Source organism: Ambystoma mexicanum, chromosome 9, assembly GCF_040938575.1.
Source record: "Ambystoma mexicanum isolate Mex_15411 chromosome 9, UKY_AmexF1_1, whole genome shotgun sequence".
NCBI lineage: Eukaryota > Metazoa > Chordata > Amphibia > Caudata > Ambystomatidae > Ambystoma > Ambystoma mexicanum.
The window spans coordinates 427,047,432-427,065,690 of record NC_090931.1 but is presented as its reverse complement, the minus strand read 5'-3'; the positions used below and the strand labels follow the sequence as shown (position 1 = coordinate 427,065,690).

Sequence of the window (18,259 nt, the reverse complement as noted above, 5' to 3'; positions counted from 1 at the left end):
GTTTCCACAAGGTTATGTGCAGTTAAGCCGGCATTGAATTGGTGCCACATGTTCTTGGGGGGAAAAAACTTGAACGGAGGGTACGGGCGCCTGCGTCCTATTTATAACATCCGGTGACGTTGTCCTCGACAGAGGCCTTCGAGGGACATTGACCCAACGTCATCGATGCAGGACGCCCTCTGCCGAAAAAGTTTCCGAAGTGCACAGCAGTGGACATTACATGTGAAAGATGTGGAATACGTTGGAGGAACATCCAGTCGAAAGAACGTTACAAGTTGGTAAGTAACTTGTTCTTCTTTTCTTGAGAACTGTCCCACACCCTCTTTTTGCATTAGTTGTAAGGTTTGGCAATAGGTTCCTTAATATAGGCCCTTTTATTTGACACAATGCCACTAGGACTGCCTTATTTTTCATTTGATGGTCGACATCTGCTACCATCTTAGATTAGGTTTAGAATAGGCGTTTTTTCAACCTGCATACACAATTCATTGTTCAATAAACACCCTTGAACTGTGATCACTTGTGTCTGTCTTACTTGTTGCCACCATAAAACTTGCTTGTCATGTGCTCTTGTGCTCCACCTTTTTATCCCTGTGGGAAAAGGAAAGGGCCGTCAAGTATATTTGATTCTGGTCTATTGCCTGACTCTGCCTGACCCTTGGGTTGGGACATGTCAGGTAAACTGTTTTAACATTAGTCCATTCTTTTCCATGGGGTAAAGAAGTGTTTTTGTCAAACGGGGGGTCAGGGGGGGTATGTCATGAGAAATTATATTCTTTGTCCTAAGGGAGTTGGTAAATTCAGAAGGGTATGCAGTGATAACATCGCGGCAAAAATATTGCCTGTGCAAAAAATTGCAGCAAAAATGCTGTGGTTTGACCCGGTAAAGGTGTACCCCATTATACCATTTAAGGGGAGCGCGGGTTGCATGGGTGTACCCCGCTCCCATTAAATGGTATAATTGGTCTGGGGGCTGCAGGGGCTTCCCCTGCATCCTTTACATGGACTGTGGCTGCAAAACCACAGCCTTTTGCCACAATATTTTGTGTCCACTGCCATTTTTGCCGCGATTTTAACACATGGAACCTCCAGAAGAGGGAGATTAGTAGGGTTTGTGAAGCAAACTGGAATGACCAGGATTATTATCATGAAATAAACCAGGGGGATTGTGGGGACGATAGTGTATTATCTGAGCAGGTTGGGAGTGCGGGAAATGACAATCGGAGGGACGGGAAAAGGAATGATCTGGAGCATTCGGGTAGGCAACAGAAAACCAAGGATTCTGGGAATTGTGTTTTTTGAGGGTAACAGGGCTTGGGCTCCTTGTTGGTTTACCAAAGGGGTAGGGGCAGTTGGATTTTATTAAGGGAGCCTCTTTAACTGGAAGGGAGGTAGATGTGGAATAGCCCAAGAAAATCTCAGCAACTTCGTTCTCCTCTCCTCCTTCCCCGGTGTTGTACCGTGTTTCAGCTGGGGCATTGCCCCAGCATAACCCGGTCTTCCCTACCCAGGTGATCTTCCCTCGCTCGTCCACCCCCAGGGTTGGGATCTGAAAGCGACAGCCCTTCCCATGCCACCTGAATAAGGGGTTCACAAGGTCTACTTTGGAGAATAATACCCTTCGGTTTCTCACACATACTACAGGCTTGTTTGCTGGTGGAGGGCAGCACATAGGTTTTCCAGAGTCCCAGTAGAGCTTTGAGGTTGCCCACAGAGTTCCAGCCGCTTGGCTAACGGAAAGCTTCACAATGATGAACATCTGGTTCCGATCCTTGCAGATTGATATGTAAAGATACATGCTCCTACGACCGAAAACTAGTGATGTACCTCGAGCAGGACAGGCGACTGGTTGGGGTCCACCAGTTTTGGGGAGGAAAGCATCTTGGGGAAGAAATCACCTCACAGAGATCTTCCCTGTTCAAATAAACGTCAAGTTTTGTTACCCAATGGTCTTGGCTGAGCCAATGCTGGTTTCTGCAGCAGTCCATCGTCATCTTCGAATCTCTTCAGCATCCTGTCGACTTGAATCCTGGATCCAGCTCACCTCCCTATGACTAAGAAAATAGACTGTGGTGGGCCCCAGGCCTTCAATAAGCACACTTTGCAACAGGAGGTGAGTGAGGTAAAAATAAAAAAGTCTCACTCAAGTTCAAAGTCAATGAAAACAAATTCTAATTGAATCCAGCAATTGTACAGGGAGGTGTTAGGCAGAGCTTGTATGCAGTACCCTTTGGGACCACTAGACACAACTAGGACTACAGGTGTAAGCAAAACCAACCTTTGGTATAAGTCTATACTACACAGTTTTTGGTAGCAGAGCTGAGCAGCCAGGCTTATCCCAAGAGGGAATGTGAGCTGTAAGGATGTTACACAGAGGTCTACGATCACAAGTGTTCAAATAAACTCTTACACTCAAGGTTTCTTTGTTAAATACGTGTTAATTTATTTAACTGTCAGTTATAAAACATTCATAAGGAGGCGGCAATATAATCACACGCAAATATACTTCAGTACTTTAAACTCTAAGTTTCTGAGACATTCAGAATACTTTGAAGCAGGAGCAAAAAGGCATAGGTTATAAGAACATAGAAAGAATACAGTTATTTCTTATAGGCAGTGCAGATATTTTGAGTTCACCAGAAGAGTCAATTCAATAGGTTAGGCCAAAGTCAATGGACTAAAGTCTTGGATAGGACAAAGCAGTTCTGGCAGATAAACGGTAAAGTCTCTGCAGAAGTTCTTAAGAATAGTTTGTAGCAAGAAGAATCATACGTTGGGAAAGTTTCAACCACTTTCACCACAAGAGGTAAGTATTCTCAGTCTGGTTTTACAGTACCTTTAAAAATGAAGGAAAAGATGCAGCTGGTGACCTCTGTTCCTGCAGATCTCGCTGGTCCTGGGCCTCAGTTGTGGGGACAAGAGGGAGGACGTTGGGGGACTCCTGCACTGCACTGGGACTGGTCAATAAGCTGGCAACTGGCAAATCTTCAATTCCAGTAGCTATAGTCAAGCACACACGCTGGTGTCCCTCTACCTGGTTATTCGGTTTCCTGCAGCACTCTGAGGAAAATACAACCAGCTCTGAGAATGGTATCCAGGTTGTTAGGCAGAATTGCTGGCAGTACCCTATGGGACCACTACACACAATTAGGACTACAGGTGTTAGCCAAACCAACCTTTGGTATAAGTCTGTACCACACAGTTTTTGGATGCGAGTTGAGCAGCCAGGCTCATCTCAAGAGTGAATGTGAGCAGTACAAGTAGTTACACAGAGGACTTTCAATCACAGTGGTTCAAGTAAACAATTATACTCAAGGTTTCCAGGTAAAAAAAACGTATTCATTTATTACACAATCATTTAGAAAACATTTCACTAGAAGAAGGCTACTTAATGTTATAAACCAATACACTTGAATACAGAATTCTAAGATTTTGAGACAGTTTGAGCTCCCGTGAAATATGAGTTAAATGGCAGTTCAGTTACTTAAAAAGGAGCAAAAGGCACAAGGTAAGTAAAATAGATCATATATACTTTTTAGACAGTGCAAATAGTTTCAGTTCACCAGAAGAGTTCAATTCAAGTCAATAGGCCAGGCCAAAGTCAGTCGGCTAGTGTTCTGGATAGGAAAGAGCAGTTCTGGTATCAAATGGTAAAGTCTTTGTGAAAGTTATTAGAAGTAGTTTAGGTGAAAAGGAATCATATGTCGGGTCACAAGCTGATTAGGCCTGCAAGTTGGGAAAGTTTCACAAACGTTCACTGCGAGAGTGGCGTTCTCTCAATCGGGTTGGCACAGTACCTTAGTATGAAGAACAAAATGCAGCTGAAGACGTTGGTTCCTGGCAGGTCCTGCAGATCCCACTGTTCTTGAGCCTCAGTCGTGGGGACAAGAGGGAGGATGTCGTGGGGACTCCTGCACTGCACGGGGTCGTCGAAAAAGCAAACCAGATGGAGTCACTTCAGTTCCAGTAGCTGTAGATTAAAGCGCACAAACTGGTGTCCCCCTCCCTGGTTAATCCTAACCAGCCTTGAGAATGGTATCCAGGTGGCTTGTGAGTTGATTGGTCCCACCAACTCAAAGGAAGAAGTCGTCCTTGAAGGGGCTTCTCTGTCGAGATGAACTTGGCGATTCGGACCTGCAGCAGGGCTTCACAGGGCAAACCAACGGTCCAGGAGTTGCAGCAGCTGTCCTCTTCCAGCTCTTCTTCGGTTCTTTCATTCGTGGGCGACTCTGCCTTCCACTCCAAGAGACTCGCCTTTTAAAGAGTTTTCTCCCATTCATTCCAGCCTAGCTGTCACTCACCAAGCAGGGTGGCTGTCCTTGCCGGACAGTCAGCCAGCCAATCACGGCATAGTGCATTTGGGTTTCCTAGGAGACTAACACAGGGCGTTTCAGGCACCTCCCTCACTTCCTACCCACCCCAGACGCTCATGCGCCAGAGGCGGTCTTCAGTCCTGAAGCCCACCAAAGGGACCAAACCTGGTTTGGCACGCAGAGACAAACACTAGAAGGACCTTTCCAAAAAGAAATGGCGAAAAAAGACCGGGATCTGTTTAAACAAAGAGGCCTAAGGCGCCATCTTGAAAAACATGGCTCCCGTGCTTTTTAGCTACCGGTGTTCGCGGTCGGGAAAACTCATGGTAGTTTGTTGTAAAACCACTGCCACCAGCCTTTTCAATAAGAAAGGGTAGCATTTGACTGCTACATGAGTAGTTGGACACAGGGGATACTATGTAACCCCTCCAGCACTCCATTGTAAGATGGTGTGTGCTGGGTCTGTACATTTGGAAAGACTAATAAAGTTAATTTCACTTTAAATTCTCTGGGAAACAGTAGTTTATCCCAGAGAAGGTATTTAAACCTTTGGGAAGTCTAAAAGACATCACTGTGCACTGCACTGAGGGTGCTGTTTAACACACATAAAAAAGATGATGCCTGTGGAGTTGTTTAAAGCTCCATAACCAAAGAAAATAAACACAGAAAACAAACCGAATTAAAAAGTACAGAGTCCCAAAGTTCAGCAAAAGAGCTGAGGGTCTCTAGGGCAGGGAGGAATTAGCACATATTGAGAACTCTCCCTAACAAAGGTGGCTTAGTGTCGAGTTGATTGGTCCCACCAACTCGATGGTAGAAGTCGTCCTTGCAGGGCTTCTCTGTCGAGATGAACTTAGCGATTCGGACCTGCAGCAGGGGTTCACCGGGAAAACCAACGGTCCAGGAGTTGCAGCAGCCGTCCTCTTCAAGCTCGTCTATGGTTCTTTCGTTCCAGTGGTCGACTGTCTTTCAAGCCAAGAGACTCGCCTTTTATTCAGTTCTCTCCCATTCATTCCAGCAAAGCTGCCACTCACCCAGCAGGGTGGCTGTCCTTGCTGGACAGTCAGCCAGCCAATCACCACAGAGTGCATTTGTGTCTCCTAGGAGACTAAGCATACAGAGTTTCGGGCACCTCCCTCACTTCCTGCTCACCCCAGGCACTCGGGCGCCAGAGGCAGTCTTCACTCCTGAAGCCCGCTAAAGGTGAATGAACAAAGGAACCAAACCTAGTTTGGCGCGCAGAGCAAAACTCTAGATGGACCTTTCCACAAAGAAATGGTGAAAAAAGAAGACCAGGACCTGTTTTTACAGAGGGGGGCTCGGACGCCATCTTGGAAAAAATGGCTTCCGCGATTTAACGTTACCGGAGCTACGAATAGTTCGCGGTCGGGAAAAATCATGGTAGCTTGTTGTAAAACCACTGCCACCAGCCATTTCGAGAGAAAAGGGTAGCATTCGACTGATACATTAGTATCTAGATACAGGGGATACTAAGTAACTCCTCCAGCACTCTATTGTAAGATAGGGTGTGCTGGTTCTAGGAATTTAAAAAGACTAGTAAAGTCAATTTCACTTTACTTACTCTGGGAAACAGTAGTTTATCCCAGAGGTGGTAGTTAAACCTTGGGAAAGCCTGAAAGGCTTCCTTGTGCCACTGCACTGAGGGTGCTGTGTGACACAAATGAAAAGATGATGCCTATGGAGTTGTTTAGACTCCATAATTCAAAAAGAAACAAACACAGAAAACACGTCGATTTGAAAGTACAAAGTCCCAAAGTTCAGCAAAAGAGCTGGAGGGCTCGAAGGTGGGAGGAATTAGCACATTTATGAGAATTCTCCCTAACAGGAAGCTTAGGACAGAGCTGGGAAGATTTGCAAAAAAGGTAAATCTCCTTGACCATGATACCAGAAGGAGGAAGAAAGGAGTGGCAGATTGTATAGGTGAATTGTGCAGCAGGTGAGACATTGGCTTGAGAGTGAAAGTGGTACTGCAGTGTTATTGTGCGTGTTTGGCTGACAAATATTTGGATACAGTAGTGTAGGGAGTGATTTCAAAGCAAATAAATACCGGATGAATGGAGGGCGACTATAGAATAGTGTTGTGGGGGAGGAGTAGTGGTGAGGTGGAGGAAGTAGTAGAATATGGAAGGCAGAATAACATAAGATGGTGGAGGTAAGTCCGAGGAGGAAGGAGAACACCAAACGAATGGAAGAGTGGTAGGATGAGTGAGGCGGAGGGGTCAATAGGACAGAGTAGAAAAGGGAGAGGTAAAAATTAGCGTATTAAAAGAAGCCTAAATCGGACACATTATTTGTAAGGCACCCTCCCATATGCCATTATATCACGAACAACCGGATATAGCAGGAACAGTTAGGGAAGTCTCTGATGGTGTTTAGAAACCCTGATTTAGATGAAAACTATTTATTTTTTTTAACAAGCCAGCTTTCGGAGAATAGGGAGTCAACATTCAGTATCTCTAATCGGGAGTTGGGGATGACTGGGTTAGGCAGGAAGGTGATAAACTGGCTCCCCTTGGTCCCACAAAGAATATAAAAACCCTTGAACCATCTCCGACTATGACTGATTCTTGTGCCATCTTTGACACTTTGCACAACTTTATGTAAATAATATAGTTTTACACATCAATTGTGGGCCTTTTCTTCATTTAGTGATAATCCAAAGTATTTGTTGTACCTTTAAACCTGTTTACTACTTGTGAAGGGTTTAGTTGACTGCTCATGTAATTCTACCACTCTTGAGTCAGGAACCCATTAAGCAAACACCCTCTAAGCCAAGCAGAGTGATCTATCAGAGCCCTAGAAATGGAGCCTGAGACAAATCTTCCTAAAACCTTGTTGGCCAACTTTTCATCATAACCATTGCACAACTTCATCTAAATGACTCCTAGTTGACTCTCTCTGTAAAAAGTACCAGTAGACTGTAGTTCAAACTGAGCTGATGAGTGTTTTGTGTTTAATGTAAGGCTTCGATCCTCCTGAATGGCATTGGTCCTCATCTGCTCGAGTAATAGTCGTTTTCCTCAGGTTGTACGCTATCCTACACACATCAGAAACTAACCAAAGTCTTGCTTTGCAGTAACTTGCTGTTTTGTTATGTGTCACATCTAAAGCGTGGTTTAGTTAATAACTGGTTTCTTGCATATCTTAAATACCTCCTAGAATAATGGCAAATTACTTTTGCTGTCAATATTTTGGGTCTGTGTGAATGTTGTTAGAGTCCTGCCACCAATTTCACCCCCTTGCCCGTTATAGATTTTCATTTGTATTGTCATTATAAGTACCCTGTCTTTCTGTTGTAGGTGGTATGATGTCGGTCTTTCTCATGGGCTGCTATGACCCCGACTCCCAGAAGTGGTGTACTGTCACAAAGTGTTCTGGCGGCTTTGACGACGCCTGCATTGCCCGACTTCAGAATGAACTGGATGTGGTAAAGATCAGCAAGGTGAGATGCATCCAGTGGCATATGTTCCTTGCCTGCATTTTCCTCTGTAAGGAAAAAACTTGTGAATGCAAATTTGAGCTTTCACCCAACAAACCTCCATGGCTGGAAAACACCCCAGCTCGTGCAGATCTCTCCCTTTTGGGATGGACCAAGACTCATTTGGATATGTTTATAACATTGTGTTGTCATGGCATGTTAAAAAACAAGGGTCTGGAGGATTGGCCAGAACTATACTTGTAGTCCTGCTTCAGTTTTGCAATAGCCTTAAATAAGTAACAATGTGTAGTGTCAGTGACTTTTTTACTTTCTTTGCGAGCCCTCTAGGCTTTTTGCTGACTGGAACACTTTGTAAAATATTCCCTGGGAAGCTGTAACTGCGTATTAAATGTGCTTCCATATGTAGCTCGTATGGCTAAGCACCCTGTTTTTTAATGAATGTGTTTCCCCCACCGAGACAGTGTGTTTGGGTCATAAGCAAGTGGTGGTCCCAAAATGTTCACTCGCAACTGATGACTAGCGAGTGAAAATCGGAATTTGGGGCGAGTAAGTAATGATGTGCATATCAAGAGATTGTAACCTAGAACATGCTCTGCCTCCATATTATTAGGAAAGATTTCTCTTTTAGCACCTTTTCCTCCATAGTTGTATGGACCCCCAAAGGTTTTGCTTTTGAATTGCTGTGTGTTTCCACAGGGAAGTGAAGCGTACCGCTTGATTCCCCTGGCCCTTTGCTCATTTTGTTATGGGGAAACTGATCAGTCCTTTCAATGGTGCACACATCATCCTACAATGCTGTGCAGTAGGGGATACTTTTGTATCACCCTAGTCTTTTACACTTGTCATTTTTGTTTACTTTTATATGTGCTGTAAGGGGTCAGAAGCAAGAGTTGGACACACAGGTGGTATGCTTTTGGTTAAAGAGTTTTTTATTAAGCAATAAAAGTGTTGGAAAAAGCATCTGTCTCTATCTCTAGTTGGGATTTCACTACCTCAAATGAAACTAGTGAAATTGTCAGCCAGTACGAAAGTATAAAGTTAGTTACGGTTGTCTCTGTAAACTCTACTTCCATCCCTACAACTAATACTCTGAGATAAACATGCAAGAAACGTCTTTTCTCCAAATCTAAAGTATTCATAGTATTTTCGCTAAGTAGAAAAGTTCTCAGTGTTGCTAGCATTAAAGTAATAAAGTATTCTTCAAAAATACAAAGTACCAAGGCTAGGTTGTGTAAGGGAATCCTGGTGGCAACAGTAAAGACAGACACAAGTGATCACAATTCAAGGGTGTTAAACTGTATAAATGGGTGCGAAAAATGCCTAATCTAAATCTAAAATGGGAGCAAGCTACGACCATCAAATAATAAGGCAGTCCTAGTAGAGTATTGTCAAATAAAAGGGCCTTTACTAAAAAAAAAAAATCTTAAGTTACAAAAGAGTGTGGGATAATGTTCACAAGAAAAGAAAGAAGGGTTCTCACATAAGTCAGGATGATATAACCAGGGTCTCCTTTCCCCACGTTTTTAGCACGGGACTAGGTGGGACTCTTGAGCACAGCACACTATTGGGCTTCTCAAGCAGGCTACAGTTCCTTTCTGTCATATCAGGACCTTCGGTGGTTAATTCTCTTTTCAACAAAGTCTCCTGCCTCTAAGGGCCTGATGTGTCCAAAATAACAAAACAAGTGTTCCTTTCCGTATGTACGTTGGCTGATGACTCTTCACCCCTGTAGCCCCCTCTTCCGGGTTCAGACCCTTCTCGTATGTTAGCCTCCCTCTGTCAGGTTCACTACGCCCTTTTACTCAGAATTTCACTTGTATTCACGAGTCTCAATGTCTTTTTAAGCAATCTTTCACTGTGGACGTCCCTCAGTCGGGTCCACTCTTGTCAACACAATGTTCACAGGGTTATTGCTCTTCACCCCATTTTACAGGCATCCCTGAGCCGGGTTCATATTTGCCAGTTACACATTTCAATTTGATTTGCTTTACACAATGCAGGATTTACTTCCCTTAGTTTTTCTCTTGGTTATGATGGCCTCCCTCCATCGGGCACAGACCATCAATTAACTGTAGACATCCCTCGGTCGGGTTCATGCTTGTCGTTCTCACACAGTTCATGATTTTAGCATCTCAGAAAAGTGGGGTTCCCTTCTCCTAGCTTTCTTGCAGCATCCCTCTGTCGGGTTCACACTTGCCTTAGCTTGTTAGACCTCTTAGGTTCTTTTCCTACTAAAGTCCAGATTTAAGCCCCCAGTCATGCTTTGCGTACTTCAATGTTCTCGGGGTGTTCTTGACCGCCCTCATTTGCAGGAATCTCTCTGCTGAGCTCACATTTGCCATAAACACAGTTCACTTGGTATCCCCAACACGTCAAAGACTTTGAACAGTAGAGGGGTTTTTCACTCGACCCTTGTATGACCACTTTGACCTCTTACGTCGGGCTCTCCTAGGGCTTTCTGGTATCAGTAGTTTCAACAAAAGGGGACTGGCCAGAGTCTTTCGAATGAGCGCCCACGTGGCAACGAATCACTCTGCGGGGGGTCTCTCCCTGGGTTTTTTAAACAGTTCTGTAACACACACAGTTTGTTCTTTGATTCACATGTTGCCATTTGCAACCTTTGCTCAAAACAATTTAGTTTACGATTGTTTCTCCCTCCGACTCACCGGCTGTGATGGAACTGCTTGGCATTTTTTGTCTCTGGAGTCAAGGACGGTACCACGGTAGCAAGATTCTCTCCTTGCCTTGGTTATCAATGTAGGAGGGCTCTGTGCACTGTTGACATCTGTTACACCACACGCTAGCTGTTGTTCCCGGCCTTATGATTCCTTCCACGGACGCTTCGTGGGTCTGGGTCAAAGAGGGTAAGGGCACTTCCCTCCCTGACGTCCTTTCGGTTCTCGCTGCCTTTTTCCTCCTCTTGAACTGCCGTCCTGGAATAGCTGCCTCCTTGTGCGGTTTGCCTTGCTCCAAGTGTGCTCTCATGTTCCACCTTTTATCCGTGTGGGCAACGGAAAGGGCTGTCAGGTGTGTGAGTGTGGTTGTCAGTTGCTTGACTCTGACTGACCCTTGTATTGGGACATGTCAGGTAAACGGCCCTGTTGTTAGTGTGTTGTCTTTCGTGGTGTCAGAAAGTGTTTGTGTCGGAAAAGGGGCTTAGGGGGGTCGAACTTCTGAATATCCTATGGGGTAGGATGGGGAAAAGGTGTTATACGGAAGGGGGTACCATGTCTCACCTATCGGTGTCCCACTTCCACTCCCCGAGTACCCCTCATTCAAGTGATATACCCTCATTAGTCCACCCCCAGGAACTGGATCCAATAGCTATGGCCGTGTGCTGGCCACCTGGAAGTCAAATCCCCGGAAACTAGTCAGTGAGACACCCTCAGGTTTCTCACAGTCGGCACTCCTTTCCCCTAGGCTTCTTATTCCCCCTTTTAGTACTGTAGAGTGTATGATGCGATGTCTCTTGTGCTCCCGCTTTGCGTACTGCAACCTTGAGGTGGTCTTCTTAAAGTGGGGGATTCTCTATCAGTCTTGCAGTCATAGAATTCCTGGTTTATAGTCTCTTGTAATTTTAGGCAGCTCTTTCCGGTTGGTTTCAGGGTCCCATATCCCTTATTTTGAGGTACAAGTCCTCGACTCGTACAACGGCATTGTCTACTTGGCACACTGTTCTGCCAAGGATGCAACTCCTCCCAAGTTTGCTTTAGGGTGCCAGACCCTCTCTTTGAGGTGCGAGTCATCGACTTGCACAATGGCATTCAGAGGCAGATGATTACGTCATCATTAGTTTCTGCCTTTCCCTTGTGTCAGTACCGTGAAGGCAAGAAACATTAGAAACTAAGATAGCCATTCTACCCTCATCCCTCACTGTCACCACAGGGATAAAAGACAATGAAAGCTAAAGAAGAATTGAAGGCATTCAAGCTATGGTTGTCATAGCAGAAGTGCATGCATTAGAAAACATGCACTCCACATGAAGAACACGTAAAATAGGTAATATAGGCATTTAGACATGAAGAATACTAATAAATCATCCATAGACCTGAAGAACCTTAACATGACCAACGTATAAAGTGAATGCAACATGAATATAGCTCGCTAACATGGAAGCAAGAGTGTAATTGGGCAGCCATCTTCCCAAATATGGAAGCCGTGGTATGTCTCAGAATGAGCACAGGCCTCAAGGTCTCGGAAAACTCAAAAGGCTGAATCCGCAGAAACACATATTTGTGCAGAGCTCAGATAGTAGCTGACAACAAGTGCCAAGGTTAGAGTGAAATAATGAATTATTTGGACGGCGGAAACGAAGGCACGAGACAGTTTTCCGCGACGCGAGCAGCATACCCAAAAATTAATTAAGGTTTCGGCAAGGCACAAACAGTCTTTGATAGTCGGGTACAGTAGAGCCATAGGCCAAAAGACTCCGTGAAGAATAACCCAGGAGTGTCCCCAGTGGCAAGAAAAAACACAACACACAAATTTTTAGCTAAAAGCTCAGTAAATGGAAGGTAATTCAATTTCACACAGTCTCTTAGCACGTGACCCAGACATGGAGAACACTGACCATTCATTAGACGTGGACACAGATAGGGCACCTGCAATACTCCCTAAAATTACACAGAGACAAAAATTGCCACACAAGACCAAGTACAAAGGGATTGCCTGGTCTCATCGCCTGAGAATGAGGGATGGTAACTTTTAATTGGAAGAACAGCCCATGGGCCTCTCGCCCCCTACTCTGTCTGGCTCGTTTCTTGATGACCTGCCAAGTGTCCAGGGTTGGTTAGCAAAGTACCAACCAATAGGAGTCCCTGGTGTCATGCCGGCCGTATAGGTGGTGTATTATACCCTTTATCAATATATAGGGGTGGTTCTAGGTGGAGCCATCAGATACATGCCCACTGAACTGTTCAACCTTTTATGTAATCCATAGGTAGCCAAACCCACTGACCTATCCCCATACGTTTTGTGAACTAATATCCTGTTGTGACGTCACTAATGACACATTTTCACTAGTTAAGCAATGTTCGTTATTTAACTTGTAGAGAGCAACGAGATTTGAATGCTTGTATGCTGACCCGGCTTTGTTTTAGTGTTTGAATGAAGGTGTATTGTGCAGTGCACTTTGTCTACTCCATCATTGAGTCTTGTTTGGACTGAGTTGCTATTCCACTGGGTCTATTTGGGATTTTGGGGCCACTTCTACAATGGTATTGTTTCCCCTTGGTTCATTCTCCTGCCAAGTAGACCACTCTCTCGGGCTCTACTCAAGGTCCCGGACCCTCTCCTTGAGGTTGAGTTGCTCAGTCTCTTGCCTCCCTGGACCTCGTTCTGCTCTGGGGCACCCCTGCGTACCTGTCTCTTCTTCGCAGGTTGGTCTCTGTGTTCACTGAGCTTCTGCTGCTTCCCTGGATGCTCCGGTCATGTTCAGGACTGTTAGGCAAGATTGTGTGCAGAACCCTTTGGGAGACTAGAGCAACCTTGCCCTCCTGGCAATAGGAACCCAACCTTTGGTATAAGTCTACTGAACAGGTTGGTAGTGTGGCTGAGAAGCCAGGCTGATCTCAAGAGGGGTCAATGTGAGCAGTATGGTTTTTACTCAGAGATTCCCAGTGACAAGTATTCAAATAAACTCTTACACTCAAGGTTTCTTGATTAAACAATTATTAATTTAACAGTCAGTTGAATAAGCCTTCTTCAAAAGGGAGAAATATATAAGTAACACAAAATACACTTTAAAATACACACTCTTAGTTTCTCAATCAGCAAATACCCATTTGGTATGGCACACAGATGTTTCCTACATCCAGAGGTGACTTAAATAACTAGGACACTGTGGACATTAATTTATCACTGTTACATTTACAGCAATATTGGATTTTGTGTCAAAGAAAATGGTTTAAGAATAAAGCATAGATCAAACAAATATTCTGAAGCATGTAAGTACTTTTGAACCCCCAATGCAAAGTAAATGAACCCTTTCCTGGAGGAAAAGTAAAGCACAAAGTCAGAGGTAAGAAGAGTCTTTCAGGGAGTCAGGCCAGCCAATGTTAATTGAGCAAAAGTCTAGATGAGCTGAAGCACTTCCTGCAGTCAAGTAAAGGTCTTGCACAATATTTTAGAAGTCTTTGTAGCAAAAATAGAATCGCTGTAGGGCCACAAGCTGGGAGGCAGGTGAGGGGCAAAGCTGCAAGCAACTCTGCAAAGCAGCCATGTTAGGCAGAATTCTCTTATAAGGCTGATTTCCCAAACCTAGTGAGTCCCCCAGCAGCTTTGCTGGATTTTTTTTTTCTCCTGCTAAGAGCGAGACTCTTTTCCTCCCACTCTTAGGCATGAGTTGAGGTATGTATTTGACATATTGTGTGCTTATGGGCTATGGGTTCCTTTACTCCATAAGGTATCATCTGTTTTTGTGTATTTGTTACACAGCACCCTCAATGCAGTAACATAGGGGTGGCATAGTGACCCCCAAACATCGACTCCATACCCTGGGACTGACTACTGTCTCCCAGGGCATGTAAAGTCACCATTGGCTTTACTAGTCCAAAATTGTGAACAGAACCAGTACAAACCACCATATTGTGGAAGTACTAGAAGGGCTTAATTAGATTGCCCCTAGGTCTGTTTCCAAGGGGGCACTGTCCAGTCCCCCCTTGTCGAGTTTCTGGCTGGTGGCAGTGGTTACCAGGCAAAATATTCCACCGAAATATTTCCTATGGGATGTTCCCATTGTTTTTAAACTCACCACTTTTTGGTGCAATGTTAAAGATACCACCGGTTTATTTATTTAATATAAAATCACCGGTTGGGTCTTTTCGCCAGAACTCTTTTCTAAAATGGCTTTCGTGTCCGTCTCTGTAACTCCAACCAAGGTCGGGCCCTTTGTTCCACTTTTTGGTGGGCTTCTCCACAGAAGCTCTCCAACTGGTGCCACTCTGTCTGGGTTCCACAGGATGTGTGGGTGAGGGAATTGGCACCCTGGACTGCTTTGCCTTAGCAACCCAAGTCGCACTCTGTTCTGATTGGGCCAGTGGTGAGCCGCCTGGCTCACCACTTTGCATGTTTGAGTGACAGCTAGGCTGTTGAATGGGGTTTTTCTGCATAAAAGCAGGGCTTTTGGGACTGGAACTTCAGAAGTCGCCACAGGACCTAAGAAATCTGAAGAGGGGAGAAGCTGAGCCATCTGCAACGACAACACCACCGGTGGAGCCCTGCTGCAACGACCTTACCACTTTCCCAACGACAAGAGAGGATCTTCTACTGGAAGAGTTGTCTTCTTCTGAACTGGTGGGATCAACCAGTTCGACATTTCGCCTTCCAGGACTTTCTTGGTCGAATCGCCTGGGCCAAGCACCCCGGCAGCCGGATAGCTAAGCTTCACCACTGTGACCGGGAATACCAGGAACGCACCTTTTAACCGACGAAATCAGCGGCTGGTTTCTTCCCTGAGCAGTGCAACGAATCCAAGTTTCCTCCTCGACGAGATCCTCTCTTCCCCTGGTCGAAACCACAAACTGCACCCGCTGCCAGGAACAACTGCCACCGCTGGAGCTTCCTCAACTTTAAAGGTACTGTGTTCCACCTGGCCTCCCTTTCTACGGATTGCTAAAGGTGACCCTTAAATCCTTGGCTTTCCAACTGGGCTGGCCCCCAGACCTTCTAACTTTACCTTGTGAATCACCCCAACCTCTTTTGAACATTTCTACAAAGACTTGAATGCATTCCTCAACTGTGTGATCTCGCATTTCACCTTGCTCCATTTAAAGTGGGCCTGGCCTATGAACTTTGGCTCTACAGTAGACTCTGCCTTCACTAACTTGTTTTGGTTCCACAAAAGTGTTGGGAACTGTTTTATTTTTATGATCTGCCTTTTTCTCTCCCTTTAACCTAATTATTGGAGTGCCATCTAAGTTACACACTCACCTCTGTTTTGACAAAAAGTGGTGTTTTGACTTAGACTTGTCTAGTAATTGCTAAGGAAGGTGTGTATACTTTTCTGATTGTGTTGGAACTTGCTTTTGATTTATAGTGCTAGTGTATTTTCTAAAGTGTGTATTAAATAAATAATTATATACTTTTGATAACAAGCTCTGGTCAGTGTTTGATTGCTCTACTGTGTTTTTAGCCCAATTATGTATCCTTTGTATACTGCCTAACTCTTCTTGAGAGAAGTCTGACTGCTCAGCCACAGCTACCATGTAAATCTGGGTGGTACAGATTGCTACCAATTGGGTTTACTGCTTACTCCTGTAGTCTTAATCTTTTTGCAGTGTTCCCCAAGGGAACTGCACAGGATTCTGCCTAACAAACCAGGACAAGTCTCAACTGAGAACAAGTAAAGCTTCACAACAAGAGGTAAGTCCCCTTAGTTTCACAATACCTTTGGTTAGAAGAAATGGTTCCAGCTGGCTTCTGTTCCTGTGTAACTCTGCAGATGCTGTTCCTGGGCCTCAGTCGTGGGGACAAGAGGGAGGACGTCTGGGGACTTCTGCACTACAAATTGAAGGTCGGCGACAGCAATGGGCAAACTTAGATTCAGCGGCACTTCACGGTTTCAGCTCCTCCTGTCTATAGGAAATAGCACCACCGCGGTCTCTCGGATACCACTCTGGACTTTCCTTGCATCTGGGGGCCACACGCTCTTGAGGTGGCTCAGGCTTGGTCATTCCTGCTTCCTGGAAGTCCGGAGGATCTTCCTGGAGCTCGGGTCCAACTTAGACTCTCACTCGATTCTGGTGTTCCTCTCCCTGGCACTTCGGTTCCTACAGCAGCAATGGAAGTACAGCCAGCTCCGAGAGGATTTCCAGATGAGCTTGTCTTGGGGTTGATTGGACCCACCAACCCAAGGGGAGAAGACGGCCTTTGCAGGTCTTCTCTAGTCGAGGCGAATTCGGAGCTTAAGCACAGAAGCAGGGCTTCACCTGACAAACCAACGGTTCAGGAGTTACAGCAGGGTCTCTTCCAAGTTCTTCTTTGGATTCCTTCGACCAGTGGTCGACTCTGCCTTCCAAGCAAAAAGCTGGTTGGAGGACAGCCACCCTGCTGTGTGATTGACAGCTGGGCTGCAAATTAATGGGAGAAACCTGTATAAAAGGCGGGGCGTTTTGCTTGGAAGGCAGAGTCGACGACTGGACAAAGGAATCAAAAGAAGAACTTGGTCACCAGCAGTTGATAGCCTCACTCTTAGGGTGGAATTATGATGCAGTTCTATGAGAATAGCCAATAAGGATTCCGGAATCCCCCAGATCTTCAGTTTCCACCACAAGCGCGCTCTATTTACAGTATCAAAGGCCTTGAATAAGTCGACCCAGGCCCCAAAGAGGGGTCTCCCCCTCAGACCCTCCCCCCCTTAACTGTAGTCCCAGAACTCAAACACGTGAGGATAAGGTTGTTTAGTGTGGTAGATAAAGCTCTACGGAATCCAGTCTGGAATTTAGAGAGAATTCCCGTAGCCGTAGCCCAGTCTTCAAGGTCTCTAAGTACCAGACCAGCAAATATTTTGCTACCAACATCTAGGAGAGATATTGGGCGATAATTAGATGCCGCTAGGCGATCACCATGCTTAAAGGTTGGAATAATTACGGTACTTCTACAGGAATTAGGAATAGTAGACAATCTAATGATATCAAATAATGCCTTTAACACCCTTGACCACAGGTTTGGGTTCGATTTTAGGATTGCATTGGAGAGTCCGTTCGGCCCTGCGGCACGTGACACCAATGATTTAATTGTTAATGATCTGATCTCTTCCACAGAATAAGACCAGAACCAATTCTCAGAGTATATTGATCGGATCATTGCTCTCAGGTGAGCCATAGATCTGTAACGCTCACCTGATTCCCGTAGAGGCGCCGGTCTTGACTAGGCTTATACCGTATCTTCAAAGGTGATGTGTAACACACGGCTGGCTCTTTGGGCTGGACCTCTGTGCACTGTATGTCTGACTCGAAGGGTAAGATGTCTGCAGATAGAAAATATGGGATTAAGGAACTGGGTTATTGAATGTCTCTCTCTTCTTCCCTTTCTCTTCTCCTGTAGAACCCCAAAGGTTAACGCTCTCACCTTAGGTAAGTGAACGCCGTGCTCTCCATCTGCCTCGGGGTAGGGTGCTGTAACCAGTTTCTTCACTGGATAAGGGGAGCAGGCCTCTTGACTTCAGAGGACTGCTGTCCGTCGTTTACTGCACGAACGGTAAGTTTCGAGTAATTCTAATGTCTTTAAAGTCTTTAGTAATGATGTTTCTTGTTTTGCAGGGTTCCGGCGATGGCGGATGACGGGCTGAAGTGAGTTGAAGATGGAGCCCGTGTGATGAATAGAAGCGCCTGGAAGCACGTAAGTAAGCGCTTGTTGCCTGCTTCACGATGCGCTCTAACTGTCTTTTTATTTTGCAGGTACAAGTTCAGAGCGGCTGCAGGGTGCCGGAATACCCACTGGGTTAGATGTGGAAAGGAGTAATGGCACGTGAGTATTAAAGTTCCCC

The 18,259-nt window shown here is 45.3% G+C and overlaps 1 protein-coding gene across 5 annotated transcripts in view; it reads left to right on the top strand.

The window, feature by feature from the left end:
• LIG3 (DNA ligase 3) overlaps positions 1-18,259 on the top strand; it is a 1,054,678-nt gene that overhangs the window by 632,922 nt on the left and 403,497 nt on the right. For all 5 annotated transcript variants that reach the window (XM_069614890.1, XM_069614888.1, XM_069614887.1 and 2 more), the window contains exon 15: positions 7,634-7,776. In XM_069614890.1, coding sequence (XP_069470991.1) covers positions 7,634-7,776 — 143 coding nt within the window. The remainder of the gene's footprint in view (positions 1-7,633; positions 7,777-18,259) is intronic.